This window comes from Melanotaenia boesemani, chromosome 2, assembly GCF_017639745.1.
Source record: "Melanotaenia boesemani isolate fMelBoe1 chromosome 2, fMelBoe1.pri, whole genome shotgun sequence".
Classification (NCBI taxonomy): domain Eukaryota; kingdom Metazoa; phylum Chordata; class Actinopteri; order Atheriniformes; family Melanotaeniidae; genus Melanotaenia; species Melanotaenia boesemani.
Genome location: NC_055683.1, coordinates 13404785 through 13423449, shown reverse-complemented (window position 1 = coordinate 13423449; position 18665 = coordinate 13404785). Strand labels below are relative to the sequence as shown.

The following is an 18665-nucleotide window of genomic DNA, read 5'->3' as shown; positions in this document are numbered from 1 at the left end:
ATCTCTCGGTTGGCCTGGGAACGCCTCGGAATCCGTCCGGATGAGCTGGTGAAGGTGGCCTGGGAGAGGGAAGTCTGGGTTTCCCTGCTTAGGCAGCTGCCCCCGCGACCTGACTCCGGATAAGCGCAGAAAATGGATGGATGGATGGATGATTATTATTATTAAACAAGAATTTTAAACTATTTGTGCTTCTGTATGTCTGGTAAATTGTTAACATGTGCATAACATATGCCACTTCTGCAATGAGTAGGCTAGCTAAGCATTACACTGATGCCAGCATGCTAACATGCTAACACCAGTCTAACAATTCAGTCTTAATCTGGCTGTGGCCTACCAGTATAACCGTGCAAGTGATTTAGATCTGTTTTGCTGTTTGACCAACTGTAACTGAAGCTCTGTCTTTTCTTTTGCCTCGAAATCACAATGGGTGAATGAGCTGTGGGCATTTACATGCTTCCTGCGGTTACTTAGAATTATTCTAAGGATTAAGATCAACAGGTATTTAAGTCAAACAAAGTTAACTTTTATTGAAGTGTGTGTGTATAGGCTGTATTTCTCATGCTTCTATGTTTTTCTTTATGGCTGTGGAAATGCTCCCAGTGTGTTAACCACACATACACCTCATACTAAGACCATTATTCATCAGTGAAAGCTGGGGAGCAGTGACAGGAGCCTTGATAAAATGTCTAGAAACAGTTAATTTTTTGACACCTACTCATAAAAAATTGTGTTAAATGAGCAGTGAGAGGTATGTTCCTCTCAAGGCATGCCTTTGTAAATCTTAGTGGGACAGGCCAGGAGGTGACCCATGCATTTCACTGCTGTTTTTTGAACTTGTGTCACAGGGAATCTTACCAGAGATTTTCCTCATAAATCTTTACTGCAGCTGTCAGAGGTCACTGCTCGTGTAAATTAAGGCCTGTCATTAAACAAGTTTTCTCATTTTGCCTAATTAGAGCGACATGACAATGAATGAAATGCTCTGCATACTTATTACACTCATTCTCGAGGTCAAGACACTGCAATCAGAAACCTCCTGTTAAAGCTTTAATGGTTTATACGTAGACTGATTAGTCTTGCCCTTCATACAGCCGCTGCTTAATGTTCTCATGCCATTTATTTGTGCGTTAGGAGACATGTGCCAGCAGATGCTTGCTGTTTCATAAGGATCTCAGGAAGAGCTGCTCAGCAGTGGCATTTGCTTTGTCAGTGATGAATCATACCTCTGGTAGAAACAACCGTGTTCAATAAAACTTTGTGGTTTTGGGGAAGGTGTAGCCATCGCGGCCAATCAATACCTTCTCGTCCGTGTCTGCATGTCTAATTCACCATGTGATTTATGGCCATGAACTTCTGCAGAGCGGACCTACGTGTTAAGCCCATAGATTGTTAGCTGTGTGATGAGAAAGCAGCCTCAATGACGTCACGTCTCGCAGGGATCTTATAATCTCAGCGTTTCACTCAGTCAGTCACACTTCTCTGTGCTGTGAGAGACACGAGGGGAGAGAGAGAAAAGCGGCGTTGCTTGGCACCCCACCAAGGCAGGATGTGCAGCAGAAGCTGCATCAGATAATACCTCCTGCTGAGAGTGCAGGCAGCCATTGGTCCATCTGTTCCCCCAACTGAATCACTGTTCCTCAAATAGAAGGCTGTCTCACCACTTTAGATGTCTCAATCCTCTTTCTCGCGCCTTATCTGAGGTGTTAAGTTCAATAATCATATTTTTAGATTGTGAAATCAGTTCAAGGAGAAAATGTGAAATGTTTTCCTGCCCCGTCTCAGATTCTGTCCTGTGTTCCCCTTCATCCAGGGTACCATCATAGCCTGCCATCTTCTCCGTATTCCACTGGTCCTGAGGGTCAAAGGTTACCTTCATCTGGGGCATTATCGTCCGAGTTCCTCAACCAGGGAGCTCCTCTCAAGATTCTGCTGCTGGTGTGCAACGCTGCTGGAGCTGGCCAGCAGACCGTGAGGTAATTATGATACCTGGCTGTTTGTTCAACCCATGCAGCTGTTCTGTCGTAACAGACACAGTAGATACATTGAGCTTTGTGTTTTATATACTTTTTAGGCAGTTTTGAATTCATTCTATTTTGTTTTTGTTTTTTATGGTTTTTTTTAACCATTTTATCAAAAGTTTGTTAACATCAGTGCAAGCAGCCAATGTTTGCATGCCAGACTACTTTATTTTTATCAATTCTGCTCAATAAAGGATAAATATGTACTTTTACATAAAACACAAGCAATACATCAAACAAAAATCTGTAATAAACACTATTAGTCACTAGTTTAGATATACATGAAAATTTATTTTAATAAAAAGTTATATCCAAACATTTAACCCCTAATTGTCCATATTACAGTAGTGACCCGTCATTATTTACACCTTATTAAGCATTTTAATTATTTTATTGGGTTTTATTCTTAATTAAATTGTTCAATTCAATAAAACACTTTATTAATCCCAGGGGCTATTTATAAGATAATGAAAAGAAATTTTTAATTTGATTTAATAAAAAACAGATAAAAACCAATCATTAGTTAACTAATGCAGCTAATCATTGGAGCATCAATTTGGTATTAGTACATATCCTGTATTATTTATTATTGTTGCAAATATTGAATATTCAGTCAAAATTGGCACATCTGTTTTGGACTGTAGTTGGTTTGTGTTAAATTTCTTAAACTTGTCACTCATAACTCATGTAATAACAAAAAAAGATATTAAGTGACTTTTCTTATACAATCCTGTTCCCAAAGGGTCTCCTGTGTCAAATTACGATAACAGCTGAATTATTTACAATAACACATTAAATGCTGAAAATGAGACATGTTATTATTTTTATGCCTATTTTGAATTTGATACCATTTTAAAAAGCTTTTATGGGGGCATGTGAATTAATGTGTTGCATCACCTCTTTGCTTAATAACATAAAGTCTGGTTTTGGGAACTGAAGACTAACTGCTGCATGTTTTTAAAGTGAAATATTTTACCAATCATGCATCTTATTAAAGTTCGTAATGCTCCAAATGTTTTCAGTGAGTGGCAGGTCTGGATTGCAGGCAGGCTGTTTACATAAAATACATGCAGAATGTTGATTGCTATTGTCTTTCTAAAAAAAGGAACTTTTTTCCTAAAAAATACTTCTTGTTTGGCAGCAAGTGCTGGATAGATGTCTGGATAAATCATTCTAACACTCCACAAAGTTACCATAGATGCTGGCTTTTAAACTGTGTACTCAATCCCTTTTACAAGAAGCTTCATTGTTTTCCAAAAGTAATTTGATTCATCAGACCAAGACAAGATAAGACAAGTGTGGGTTTGATGCTTGCTGGTATCATAACTTCAGTCCGAAGCCGGCAATCAACATGAAATGATGTCGCAATCACTTTCATTCATATCAAATGTCAAAAAGAAACTAAAATATTGACATTTCATTTTCTTCCTGAGCTTCATCAGACAAACAAATTAAAAACAATCAGGAATTTGAACAAAAGTAGACTGTCAACATCTGTACATTGAGCTTTAAACTGTTTTGTAAAAGAAAAATTTGTAAAAATAAAAAATGAAAGAATAAATTTGTAGTCTTTAAAGGTAGTGATAGTGTAGTGGTGATAGTGTAAAGTTTGTTTGATTTCAAACTAAATACAATTTGACTTTATCAGGGTTACACACCACACATTTTGATATTTTGCTCATCTAATTGACAAAAGAAATTTGGTAGTTAGAATAAATAAATTGTAAACAATACCACATGTTCTTTCTTAACCACATTTTACAGAAAATACTGTATTGTTCTCAATGTGGATCAGTTGTCGATCACTTAATCAGTGTATTGTTGTAGATTGATATATTGTTATAACCCTACAGAGAAGGAGAAATGTTACTGGATCTTGTTTATAAAGGTGTATTTTTAGCATTGTAGAGTATTGACATACATTTGGAAAAGCAATAATGAGCTGTGTCAATAGTTATTGGCTCTACTTTATATAATGTCCATCACATCACTGTCAGTGTTAGCTGTCAGCCTTGTCCCTTACTTAAAAAAAATTCTTAGGATTCTATTAATCGATTATTTTTACCCCTATTCCTTTACCTGTTTCTTTTAATTAATTATATGCTGCTTTTATTTAAAGTAGGACTGTATATGAATAAGAAGTGTAGCATATTAAGAATCCATTTACAGTCCTCTGTTTAAAACTGGCTAACTCCAAGCAGCTACTTGTGTGTTATATGTATTTTTTTCCTGTGAAGGAGCAGCTCAAGGTCTTGTTGGCTCCCTGTTACAGAAAAGACTCACATTTCACTTTGTGATGCGACTTGGTGAGATTAGTTCCAAATCAAACGACTGAGGACTCTGGCATCTGGCAGGATGTAGAGATCCATCAGACGCCCGTCTCTCTGACAGAGTCCAGATAGATCAATATGTAGGTGGGCCAGCCAACACTGCTGTGAGAAAGTCCGATCCCATCCACGAGTTTCTCCTTCAAACGCCTCCGTCATTGCTCAAACCGCCCACATATCTCGTTCTCATCAGATGACAGCTGGAGCACCGGGCTGTGCCAAGAAAATGACATTGGAGTCACTTACTGGTTCTCGCTGTAGTTCTGTGTGAAATATCATGGCAGGTATTTCTGAAACCGGTGCAAGAACTCAGTTTTGTTTATACCTTTGAACTGTGAAACTGCATTTTATGTGCAGAAACCCGAACGTTCATCGTTCTTGCGTCATATCTCTTCAAAGTAACAATGAATCTGTGATGATTCACCTCTGCTGCACATTAATGCCTCTTCTGTGTGGGGAACCAGGTGGAGAATAAATACACTGCACACCCAGAAGTTGATGATAATTTCCCTACCTGATCCACATTTCTTTTTAGGAAGATATGAATTTGCAAAAATGTCTCTCTGGGAAAAAAATAAAAAGAAACTCCAACCTCTAAAGGCACATTTGTGTACTTCATAGAGTTACATACTTTCCTGCTCTGTCAGTTTTCAGTTAAATCAGTGGTTACTTTACTTTTTTTCCCATCTCATGTTATGATACAACTCCAGTTCAGAAAAAAGACACTGTGAAAAATATGAAAAAGAATGATGTACAAGTATCATAAATCCATATTTTTATTCCAAACAGCATATCAGATTTTGAAACTGGGAAATTTTACCATTTCACTGGAAATATTAGCTCATTTTGAATTTGATGACAGCAACACATCAAAAAAAGGTGGAAAGGGGACAACTAATTCTGGAAAAGTAATTGGCACAAATAAAAAACTGGAGGAGCAGTTAACTAATTTGGTTCATTGGCAACAAGTCAGTCATGACTGGGTATTAAAGAAGCATTTCAGAGAGGCGGGTTCACCAATCTGTGATAAAACTGTGTAAAGTTGTGAAACAATTTCAGAAAAAAGTTCTTTAATGTAAAAGGACGGCTGTAGCTCAGGAGGAAGAGCAGTTGGATTGATTCCAGGCTTTCCCTGACTACATGTTAAAGTGCCCTTGGGCAAGACACTTAACCATAGATTGCCACCCGATGTGCCTATCGGGGTATGAGTGTGTATGGGTGAATGTGACAGGTAGTACAAAGCGCTTTGAGTGGTATATAAGTAAGTACAAGTCCATTTATCATTTAAAATTGACATCTACAATGTATAATATTAAAAGAGTCTGAGAATGAGGAGGAATCTCTGTGCGCAGGGGGACAGAGCTGAAGGTAAAAACTGAATGCATATGATTTTTGGGTCCTTGGGCAGCACTGTATTAAAAACGTGATTCTCTACTGGAAATCCCTGTAATGGGTTCAGGATACCTCCAGAAATCAGGAATCACAGTTAGCCATACAAAAAGGCTCTGCCATGCAAAGAAGCTATATGTGCACAACCCAGAAATGCCTCAATCTTCTCTGGTAAATCATTTAAAGTAGTCTGAGGCAAAGTGCAAAACTCTTGTGTGGTCACATGGATCAGAATTTGAAATTCTTCTTGGAAACCATGGACACCATAGCCTGTGGACTAAAGAGGGGATGGACCATCCAGCTTGCTATCAGTGGACAGTAGAACAGTCTGCATCTCTGATAGTATGTTGTTGCATTGGTACCTATGACATGGACAGCTTCCACATCTGTGAAGCTCCATCAATGCTGAAAAAGGTTTTTAGAGCAACATCTGCCCACACCCAGACATCTCTTTCAGCGAAGGCATTGCAGACATTTCAACATCTGATATGCTGTTTATGTTCTATTGAAAATAAAATATGGGTTAATGAGTTTTGCATTCTGTTTTTATTTACAGAAACAGTTTTTTGCTTCTTTTTTTAATACATGCAGCAAAGCTTTCCTTTCATCACTTTACATTTTCATGTGCATTTCTCCCTTTTTTTTCTCCCTCTCATGGTCTCACACAAATAAATCTCATGAGCACAAGGGACAGCTGCCCTCAATTAGACGTGTATAATAATGGACACATCATGTGATCTGTCATCTCACAGAGATGATTTTTCCCGCTCATCATCAGCCATTTTCACTCCTTATTGTCTCTCCATCCTTCTATAGGTGTGGTATTATAAGATTCTGCTGTGGTGCAGCTAAATGATGATAAATAGTCACATACATGAGGATGAGATGTGTGAACTGGTCTAGGAAGATGTAGGTTGTTTTAGAAGCAGTATTGTAAACTTTTTATCCTAAAACATTGTTATCCAAGTTGGTTTTGTTCTTTTTTATGTGTGTTAAGGTTTGGACCTCCATTCCTAATGAGGGAGGATCGCTCTATTTCCTGGGACCAACTGCAACAAAGCATCCTCAGCAAGCTTTATTACCTGATGATCAATGGAGCTCAGCCCCAGGTAGATGGCAACTAATAATTATGAGATGATGGATTTATTAAAGGAATTTTGTTTTGTTTTTCCTTCAATTTCTTTAAGTAAAATGCAAAGACACAGCATCAGGAACTGGTAGGGATTTACTAATATTTTGACATATCAACGAAACTATCTGTGCATCCAACTAAGGCAAGAAAAACAAAACTCACAGCAACTAGCTGAAGCAGTAGGATGTGCCATGAGAGTACAGGTGTGGTATCAAGCATTCATTTGGGGTTTGCTGAAATCTAACTGGATAAAATAATGTTAGCTTAGGTGCTCATTAGACTAATATTTAATGCCCATGTGTGTGTGGGTGTGTTTTGAACACCAGCCGAAGCTCGGACATAGTTCCCTCCTGCTGTGCCGGCTGCCGCACCTGCTCCTGAACAGGTTTATTGGCTTGAGACAGACTAAAGCATGCCCGCACAATAACAGTGTTTCACCGGTAGAAAATCATGAGCTGGAAGCAAAGAGATTCTGGTGTCCTCCCACTGCACCCACTGGCTCACCAGAGCCATGTGAACTAGTTTGGGGCCAGGTCACAGTACAGGAATACACATATGCTAACGTTTGTTTATACTTTTTGTGGTCATGTTTAAGCACTGTTATTGGCTTATTTGTGGTGGTTCTGCTACAGTATTCAAAGTGTCATCTTTAGTGATGATGAACAGAACAAATGCTGCAATTCTATTAGATCATAATGACAGCTTTAGCCTTCAGAACTGCTTTAATTCTTCAAAGCATAGATTCAACAAGGTGTTAGAAACATTCCTCAGAGATTTTCTGCATATTGACATGAAAGCCTCACACAGTTGCTGCAGGTTTGTCGGCTGTACATCCATGATGAGAATCTCCCGTTCCACTACATCCCAAATCTGCTCTATTAGATTGAGATCTGGTGACTGTGGAGGTCATTGGAGTCCAGTGACCTCATTGTCATGTTCAAGAAAGTAGTTGGAGATGATTTGAGCTTTGTGACATGGTGCATTATCATGCTGGAAGTAGCCATCTGAAGATGCTACACTGTGGTCATCAATGGGATGGACATGGTCAACAACAATAGTCAGGTAAGCTGTGGTGGTTAAACCATGCCACATTGGTATTAAGTGTGGTGTATCTCCAACACCATTACACCACCAACACCAGACTTAACTGTTGATACAAGGCAGGATGGATCCATGTTGTTTCCACCAAATTCTGACCCTTCCATCTGAATGTTGCAGCAGAAATGGAGACTCAACAGATACAGATTCAACAGAACATTTTTCCATCTTCTATTGTCCAGTTCTGGTGAGTCTGTGTGAATTGTAGCCTCAGTTTTCTGTTCTTAGCTGACAGGAGGCACCCGGTGTGGTCTTCTGCTGCTGTAGCCCATCTGCTGCACGGTTGGACATGTGTGTTTAGAGACGCTATTCTGCATACCTTGATTGGAACCAGTGGTCATTTGACTTCCTGTTGCCTTTCTATCATCTCCAACCAGTCTAGCCATTCTTGGTCCAAACAACTGCTACTCACTGGATAATTTCAGATACATTCTCTGTAAACTCTTCATCCAGTCACTTAAATCCCCAATTTTCATCATTCTGATGCTCAGTTTGAACTTCAGCAAGTCGTCTTGATCACATCTACATGTCTGAATGCACTGAGTTGCTGCCATGTGATTGGCTAATTAGCTATTTGTGTTAAACTATGGAATAAATATCCCTAATAAAGTGGCCAGTAAGTGTGTGCAAGTATGTAAAAATATGATGCTAATTTCAGGTGCATGAAGGCACTTTCCGCTACATGCACAAAAACATAAACATCCTCGTAGTGAGTTTCTTCTCTGGTCAGATGTCATCTTAAATATTTAAATTCAAACTTTATTGGCATGGTCAAACAATTACAAACCAAATGCTAACTTTATAACTTTCGAAAACCATTTTCATCCTCCTGATTTGCATTATAATGTATTTGCATATATATTGCTGCAACGGGCAGTGATGCATATTAATGACATTTGATTGGGCAAGTTTGTTTACCTATTCTTGGTTAGCGACGTACAATAGTAGGTTGGTTTGTTTATGTTGCCAGTGTTGGTAGAGATACTAATGCAAACAGCTGTTCTGTCAAATCAATTCTCTGAAAACAAAGGGACCATTTTCTTGCTTGTTCAAGCTTGTTTTGGTTGCTGACACCAAACACATTCCTGTGTTTCAGTAGGATTATGTGCAGTACTGTGTTGTTAATCATGTAGCCAAACAGATTTTCCAATCATGCATCCTTCTCAGCAAGGAACCAGGTGAAACTCGGATGCACTAGAGAGCCATACGGGGCATGGTGTGAACAAGGAACGTGCTCTTTGCATATTACCTTGTGTTCTTTAAAAAGGGAGAGAGGAAGAGAAGAGGCAGGTGCAACACCCACTCAGTTGGAGATCTCGTCTTCTTTATGCCCCATGCTGTCAGCCATTAAATTAAAACCAAGCCTGTACAGTATCATCAGTTTGCTGGTGCCCACCTCGATCAAGACGAGCCCACTGCTCACAGCAGATGTTAGCTTGAAACCTTTCATCTCAGTATTGTCTGTATTTTTCTTGCATCGGAAAATTAATTAAAAGATTAGTTTTCTGCTTTTCCTAATTTTATCTTCACCAAAGATGCAGCTCCAAACTAGAAATGTGACATTTGAAAACCATTTTTCCTGCCAATGACAGCTTAGCAAATTGCTAATAATATGGCTCAAATGGTTCTCACTGGAGCCGACCTAATTATATGACACCACACCCTGCACACTCTGCAAGGTAGCATTTTTTGTCAGATGGAGTTTTGCTGGAATTCTGTCCCATGTATATTATTGCATTTATTGTTGAGAGAGCAGTGTATACTGGGGCTATTTATTAGCTTCAATTTGAGTGATTTTGAGCCTTTTTAGACTCATGCATCACAAGATGCAGTGCAAGTCCAAAAAGTTGTAGACATGGACAAATATGAGTCTACTATAGATTAAAACTTGATTGAAATTGGATTTTGCAGCCAGTGTAAATATTATTGTGAGGAAAAATAAGGAAATCCCAAATCTACTTATATTTGTCATCCAAAATGCTGAAATATATGTTTATAATTACTGTAGAAAATTGAGTAAAAGAAAAGAGTTTTTTTTTTTTTTCTTCTAAATTTTCTGGCCTTTTTTCAGAAATTAGTAAATGAATGTGCTTTACAAGCACATCTGCTTAGCTCCCAAATAGCAGACATGTTGGGCAGAATCTGGGCTACCTTTGGCATTTATGGCTCAGTTATGGCAAGTTTTGTGTGGGCCAGAAGTGGACCAGATGTCAGTTGTTAACCTGGAAGTGGATTACAGCCACTATTTTGTGACATATTTGTCTCAATTAGTCAGCATTGCAATTCAGGGCCAAATTTGAGCCAAACAAAAATGTACATTTGGGGTATAATTAGGCCAAACATTTTTATGCTATCTGGGCTATGATACTTGGGCTGAGAATATACTTGCTTTTGTGCTATGTTTGCTGAATTTGAAGGATGAAAACACAATAATAAAAAAGGTGACAACAAGTTTTGAAATCATGGCAGAAAAAAACTATAGCAGTAGTTTGTAGTTGCGTTGAGCCCTTAAACCAAGCACACCATGTCTTGTCTTTGAAACGTCCTGTCGTTTTAACGGCACTCAAATTTGTCTATATTGTTCACTATGCCCCTATCGGCCGCTTGCATGTTGCAGCATGGAAACTCTTTTTGCCTTTCATTCTGAGGACGTGCACAAAATACACTAAAACAAAAGCAAAAATACAGAATAAATGATAACCACACATTTGTGTAATTAAAAGTAAACTTTGCTCTGTTATATGTGCACGGATCTTTAAGCTACCCAAGCAACTTTTTCTATCTAAACAATTTTGTAGTTGTTCTTATTATACAAGATATGCTACACAGCAAAGCTGATGTGTGTGATGGACTAATGTGTGTAATACAATAATAACTGTTTGACAATGATATCACTGACGCAAAAAAAATATTTCTACTTGTTCTAAGGCATGCAGCAAGGCTCTCATGCTCCACACAAGAGGCTTCAGCTGGTTTTACTGGCCAGACTCAGATGCTCACTTTTTAATATTTCTTCCTTTATGATTACTGGCTTTTTCTCACACCCTGCAATGTGCTTTTGATGTTGCTCTCACCTAACACCCCTGCCTGTACTCCATGTTTTAATCAGCTCATTTTGTCAGCTGTTTATTATTTAGCTAACTAGGCTCATATTAGCTTTGTGGAATTCCTTTAAAGTCAGAGTGAAAAAAGGTTTTATTGCTTTTTATTAGTACAAGTCTAAAATCTGAGCTCTAAAGGAGTGTGTGTAAAAGAAATCGACACCTGAAGCTGTTTCTAACACTGTAATGTAATAAACACGCTTAACATGATGTATTAGCATTGAACTAGCCACCGTGCCATCTAGCTATCTGACAATTAGCTAGCTAATTGCTCTGCCTTAATCATGGAAATAAATCTTTACTAGATGCCAAAGTTTGCAAAACCTGTGCTGCATACTTACAATTGCAGATGAAAAATGACATGAAAAGGAACTGGATTCATTTTGTGAAGGGCAAAGTTGAAATGTGGGTCCACAACAGGCTACAACAGCTCAGAAAATCTGATTATTTTCTGTGGTCTGAAGGGCAAAGTTTAAAAAGTTGCTCTGATGTTATTAAAGGACTGTGTGTGCATGTACATACTGAAGTTGCTACACACCGTGGATTAACTTTGTGAAGAGTCAGCAACACTGTGGGGGTTAGAGGGCTGTGTACCTGTTGTTCAGCTGAATTTGTGCAGAGCCATAGCAATAGAGCGTTGATTAACTCCAACTCTTGCCACATTTTTCACCTGGTATCTTTCAAACTTCTTGCAGTAACAGCTGGTGCTAACTGATACATAACTTTAGCAACTGGACTGAGTCTCTCTCTCTCTCTCCACCACTGGTGTGCTTATTTTGCACACTAATTGAATCCTTGGGGCTACACCAAAATAAAAAGTTGCACAAGTTAACAATCTTTGACAACTTAATCCACAGAAGAAAAACTGACACATTTGATATCTACTGTGTGTATTTGTAATCTCACGTTTGGTTAAAACTTGCTCAGTTCTCTGTTAAATCTACTAATCAGCATCTCAGAGTGGGGAACACGGCTCATTTTCTTATCATTTGGAAAGCTATCATTTTTGTAACTGATGGTTTTAATCATTCATGTCTGGCTGAGTGATTGATAACACATTTTTGTGTGATGTGACAAACTTAGAGCACATTAACTTCTGTTTTTATTCAAACTTTCATTCAAAACTTTATGAAAAATGGCAGTAAATGCTGAAAATATACTGCTTTCAGAATCGATAACTGAACATTAATTTAGCTGAATTTGGAGTCCACTAATTTAAATAATTTAACATGTTATATTTTATATAAATATCACCTCATTTTGAATTTGATGGCATGTCTTGCAGGTTTTGTTTTATTGCCATCTTTTATATTCCTTTGTTGTTGTTTTGCGTTCTGTCTTGTTTATTCCTTTATGTTCTGTTCATTTTACTTCCTGTACCCTCATTATCACACCTGGTTTCTTTTGCTGATGCCTCACCTGCTGCTCATGTTGTCATTAGTTCCAGGCATATTTACACTCTTGGTTTATAGTTGACTCTAGTCGGATCATATTTTTCATGTTAGTCCCTTTTCAGTTATTGTATTATCTATAGTTTTTGTGTTCATCATTAAAATCCTAGATGTCATTTGGCTTTAGCTTCTCTGTGTTTGTTCTGCATTTGGGTCATTTTCATGACCTCATTCCCCTTGGACCATGATAAACATCTAAAAAAAAATATTGAAGAGGGGCAGCAAGGCTGGTACAAATGGTACCACAAATCAAAAACAACTGGAGTAGCATTAGAAGCTTATTAGGTTAATTGGTAACAGGCCAGGGACATGACTGGGTATAAAAGGAGAATTTCAGATAATCTCTGATGAAAAGATGGAACAATTTCAGAAAAATGCTCAAGCATAAAAATAACAAAAAACTTTAAGATACAGTACCATCATCTACAGTTTATAATATAAAATAAATTCTAAGAATTGGGAGGAATCTCTGTTTGGAACCAAGGTCAACCATGGCTTCACAGGAGAAGAGTCAGAAGCCTGAGCTGGCCTGCCCGCAGTCCAGATCTTTTACTATGAGAAGTAATTTGGTGCCTTGGTTAAGAAACACGTTGTATCTACACTTAAGGCCCATTTATGCTGCCTTACATACGTAAATAGCGACATCCGTTTCAAAAGTCATCATACACACCGTCCTCATACTTCCATGCATGTTTTGCGTTGCCATGGTTGTTAAATCAATTCCTCCACTAGCGAGTTCACTCCCGCGATCTGACATCAGTTTCAGACACCGTTTGGCTGTGCTTTTCAACCGCCCAACACACCCTAAACATTTGCATATATTCTTTCTTCAAAAGCTCCCACAATTTCTACAGTTTCTTCTCTGGCTTTCTGGTGGCATTGCTCTGTCTTCTTCGTCAAGCAACAGATAGATAAGCTCCCTGAAAATGGACCAAATATGTATATTGTATATGTGAGGCAGTAATTCAGTAATGTTCTATATCACTTTCCCTGGGACTGGTGCATTCCAGTGACTTCTTGTGTTGATCATATCAATATTTTCCAGGAATGTACTATTTTCTGCACAGTGGTCCATGTCAATGCAAAGATCCTGTTTGCTTGTACTTTCTTAAGGAGTTGTAGTAGGTGCATTTGATCTTAGATATATACACCAGATTTCAGTACAAGAGGAAATCAGTTTCATTTTCACTAAGCGGCCTCTCATTCCTAAAGTTCCTCTGGTCTACGTAGATCTCAGAGTAATATTCTTGTAGGGGAAGGATATTAGTCCCTTATTTGCTTTGTTATGTTCTTTTTGACTTGCACCTTTCAAACCAAATAAAGGTATTAAAACACAGGCTTCTGATTATCTGGCTGTCTTGGGGTTTATTGATATTTGTACTGTGAAATTGCTTTTTAAAAGGTTAAAAACTAAAAAAAAGAAGTGCTATTCTCCATGAGGAATTTCTACATGTTGATTCTTTTCTTACATCTTTTAGTAGATCTCTGTCAGGGTTGCGAGGCATGGACACGGACCCAAAGGCAGGAAGATGAGGCAGGAGGCAGACAGACGCTGAAAAAAGGTTTTAATAACAAAAACTAACCTTAGAAAAATAAAAAGCACTGGAGGCAAAACTATAACATGAGATGGAGACTACAAGACGTGAGGCGTACAGGCGAAAAGACTACAAGGATCCAAACATGACAATGAAGACTACAACAGACTGGCAAGGTTGAAAGGAAGCCAAGGAGTATATATATAAACAGAAAGATTAATGAGGAACAGGTGAAGTGAATGAACAAATCAAAAAGAGAAAGTAAAAAAAAGAAAGTAAATGTAAAGAGAGTGAAGAAAAAAACAGGGATACAGATATACGCTAATGTCATCAGCTGTTCAGTCTTAGCAGAAAAAAACAGACAACCGGTTGCTACACCTGTAAGGAAACAAAAAAAAATTAAACATCGTTAAGAAAACAAAACTGACAATCATCAGAAGCACCTATGAAAAGACAGACAAGCTGTAGAAAAAAAATCATTAATCACAACAAAACATCGGCAACACAAAGAAAAATACACTTAACTGTTGTTGGTGATTAAACCCACAGCATGGTACAGTGACTGTCTCTGCATGCAGGTTAGCTAATAACAGGAATGAATAGTGATCAGTGACCACCACAAAGAGCAGAGCCAGTCCAAGGGGCCCAGGGACCCAGAAGACCAGCCACCCACCAACAGCACATATCCCAGCCAGCATACCACAGGGATGACCACGCATTTGCCCAGAGGGCAGCAGAGGAAGGCCCCAGCCAGAGCACCCCAGGGCCAGGGAGCACAGACCCCAGAAGGCCAGGGACGGCTGCCGCTGACCCCGCCAGGTGCTGGCACCAAGCGGCAACCTCCGGCGAAAAAATGTGAAGCCTATGTGGAAGTGCAAAAAATTGCAGTTCACCCCTCATCCACTAGGGGCTGGCTCCAAAACAGAGCAAATCCCCATAGACTCCCATGTTAAAAAGACCAACTACACAGCAGAAATAAACATGTTTACAAAAATCCATTTTAGGATTAATAGGTCAAGTTTACCTTCATGACAACTCTGAGGGGGGTGAATTTTTTTCTAGCTCATCCGTTTGGTTGTTATTTAATCTTGAAATTTGGCATAATTAGGAGTGTGTCCTTTTGATTGACATATATCCAATATTCGCGGCAAGAAGGGAGAGTGCAGCACAACCACAGTTTTTAGCCAGCTAACGTTGCCCTAGCTTTTAGCCCACCTACCTTCATTAGCCAGTTAGCTCACGTTAGATCCAAGTTGGCTCAGTTAGCTCTCAGCTACAGGCAGCTCAGAGTTTGATAGACATCAATCATCCACCCCCACCTTCTCAGCTCCCCTCTCAGCTCTGCCACTTTGCCAATTTTTGTATTTTCCGGGAGCGACGGCAGGCGTGACGCTACCAAGATTGCGATGATAGGAACCGCCCAACGAGCTTCACTTTTGTTCTTCAGAAACCTACGGGTGACGTCACGGAGGTTCCGTCCATCTTTTACATACAGTCTATGGTCGGCACCCAGAGACGGACAGAGCCCAGGGCCCCAGGAGCCCAAGAGCAACCCACCCCCCCCAATGCCCAGGAGGACCAGGTCCCCCAGGAAGAGGGCCAGCACCCACCCCAATGCCAAAGTCAGGCATTACCCCCATTACATCAAAGACAAATTAAAGCAATGAAAAGAACTGAGCATCTTTTGCATACATGTAGGAATGTAAGAATAAAAAATGCTAACTAAAAATGCTACTTTCAGTTAGCATGTTTGTAGTTCATTGTTACCCAACTAAACAATCACTCAACTAATCATGCTTATAGTATATAACTATATTACTATTTTAAGTCATACATCGATTACCAGGAAAGTACGCACAACCTTTTTGGATAGCTAAAACATAAGTACAAACATCTTAACAGGTATGCTCTTGCTGTACTTTAACCCAGCTGTTTTGAGATAAATGTCATTTTCAACATGCAGACAATGATAAGAATCCAAATATATGGCTTTTTAACAGGTATTATGTTTATCATATGTCACCTTACTTTAGCCAGTAAAGAATAACCAATGCCCACAATGGTTCAAATATGTTCATCATGATAATTGGTTCTGCTGTATATTTCATGCCAATCAATAATTTTAGTGTTTTTTTTTTTCTTTTAAGATTTCTTGGTGGATGGTGATGATGGTGTTACTCTCAAACATGTATAGCTCTCAGAGCAAACAGACAGAAAGTTTCTACGTATTTTTTCAATGCCAATGGATAAACATTCAGTCTTCCAAAAAGCTTGCACCACAAGCTCTTTCTTCACATTGATCAATGCTGACTGACCGGAAGTTAACTTGAGGCAGGAAGGCCACGGTCTGACCAACAACAAACCATTTCATAGCAAACAGGATAGAATGCCAGAAATGTTTCATCCTGAGTACAAATGCATTGCGTGGAACATACTTTCAAGTGCTCACTTTTATAATATGTACTTTCCTTTCAAAAGCTGAGTCCTTTTTCTGTGCCAGAGCAAAACTTAATGGGAAAAACAGAACCAAGAGGCACCGATGTTCAAAGCCGTTTCATATTTTGGCACATTGTGAGTTGTGTGTTTATAGGAGCTGTTGAGAAGCACCATGTTCCAGCCCCAAGACTGCATAGGAAATCCACAGTACATCTTTAAGTTATCAGGCTAGTAAAGTTGCTGAACCTTTGAGTACAAACACCTTCTGAGACTTGAGCAAACAAATGGTGATTCTCATCTGCGACATTATTAATCTGTCTTTCATTATTTAATTCTTACAGTAATTTGAGTTTGTAATTAAGTTGGAAATTAAATCATAAGGGTTTAATGCATTCTCAATCATCTTTGTTATTTTTTTTGGTGGGGGGGGGGGGGGGGGGGGGGGGGGGAAAAAGCATGAAAATACTTCCATTAATGTGTTGTCTGTGGTTTTGTACCTCTATTTCAGAATACAAGAGTGCTTTTCAACATCCGTGTGGTGGGAGGATCGGCCTTTTACAGCTACTTGTCACCTCAGGACGGGCGGCCACTCTACCACCCTGCTGTCGACAGGTGAGTGAGTCAAAATACACCAAACGAGATCATTTCAAAGGGCACTAAAACCACACACACACACACTGATCCTGCAGCCTCCAAACACACTGATGAAATAAGACCCGCTGTTATGTGCCCCGTGTGATAAATGATTTTCCCATCCACTACCAGAGCTGATATGAGCAGTATATAATTACCAGTTCTTAAGCTTTGGGTGTTGATTGCACTTCCTGTTGCATTGTAAATCATCTGTGGCTTTGGAGGAGCACTCATCAGTGCAAAGCCTCCTCTGCTAAATTAAAATGAAAAGATATTCATGCACTTGCAAGAACAGTTTCCCCCTGATGCTTGTTGACAGTTTTCTGCAGTAGATATACAGCTTCATGTAGTTTTCTGACCCATCTACTTTTTCTCCTCAATAAAAGGAAATAAAATTTGTATTTTGTTTGTTCTAATAGTTTTATTTGTGTATTAGTATATATGGTAGTACTTACAACCCGTTTGCTTTTATATTTCTACATGTATCAATGCTTGATTAGTTTTCCTGTAGAGACACATCTCCACGTATATAATATCCCACAGAACAAAAACTGAACCAAAAAAGTCCAAGAATTCTCTGTATACCACCACAACAAACATTAGAATGCCACTTCAAGGCATTACAGTGTAAAACTATTTCTAACACGTTAGGAATCCTCTAGTCTGATTCACTAGACCACCCAACGGGTGTGGGTCAGAACGGTTAGGTTGTGGGTATCGTCCGTAAACTGCAATCTCGTTGCATTCCCACAGCCAACCGTAACGTTTCCTGAGAGGCAAAGTTTCAGCCAGATAGCGATAGATGCCTCCCCAAGAGTTATTCGATTAGCCTAAAAGTGTGCTTTTGTTGTAATAATGACTTATGTTCAAAATTTTCTTCCCTGAAATTATCAAATGTTCTCAAAAAGCTTATTTAAAGTTGATCTAATATAATCAGTTTTAATGTAATTTGAATTTAGATTCTAATTTAATGTAACAAAATGTGTCATAAAGGAAAGATGTAGCAACATGCAGGAAGCCACCTGCTGGAGATGGTTTTACATGAAACGTTAAAAATCTTTTTCCACTGCTGCTCATATAGTCAGTTTGTTGTTTACCAAACCTGTTCGAAATGTTAGACATGACGTTACAACAGGGTCTAAAATGTGAGGACATTTTATCTTTCTTCACAGATGCATGGTTGATGGTTTTCAGCTGCAGACATGATGTGCTGTTTTGAAAGGGGAATTTTGGCAAAGTCTTAATAGGACTTCCATTTGTGTAGCTGTTAAGCACCATGCATTCAGTCACTGAATGGTGCTGATGGGAGAAAAATTCTTTTAAAATCTTTTGAAATGCAAATATGGAATATGTTGTAGCCTATAACAGGGGGCAGAGTTGTGGCGGGGGGGGGGGGGCAGCAAAGCTAAATAAAACTTATAGTTTTTGCACTGCTGGCAAAACATGAACAAATTTGTGAAAGCAGCAATGAGCAAATGATGTTAAATCAACAACAGAGATTTTAACTACCGAAAAAAAGAGAAGAAAATATGACGGGGGGTGTTA

General features: G+C 38.8%; 1 protein-coding gene across 2 annotated transcripts in view; it reads left to right on the top strand.

Annotated features, from left to right (window-relative positions):
- Window positions 1-18665, top strand: part of usp43b (ubiquitin specific peptidase 43b) — a 93792-nt gene that overhangs the window by 54372 nt on the left and 20755 nt on the right. For both annotated transcript variants that reach the window (XM_042006590.1, XM_042006583.1), the window contains 3 exons: window positions 1811-1973; window positions 6732-6843; window positions 16996-17099. In XM_042006590.1, coding sequence (XP_041862524.1) covers window positions 1811-1973; window positions 6732-6843; window positions 16996-17099 — 379 coding nt within the window. The remainder of the gene's footprint in view (window positions 1-1810; window positions 1974-6731; window positions 6844-16995; window positions 17100-18665) is intronic.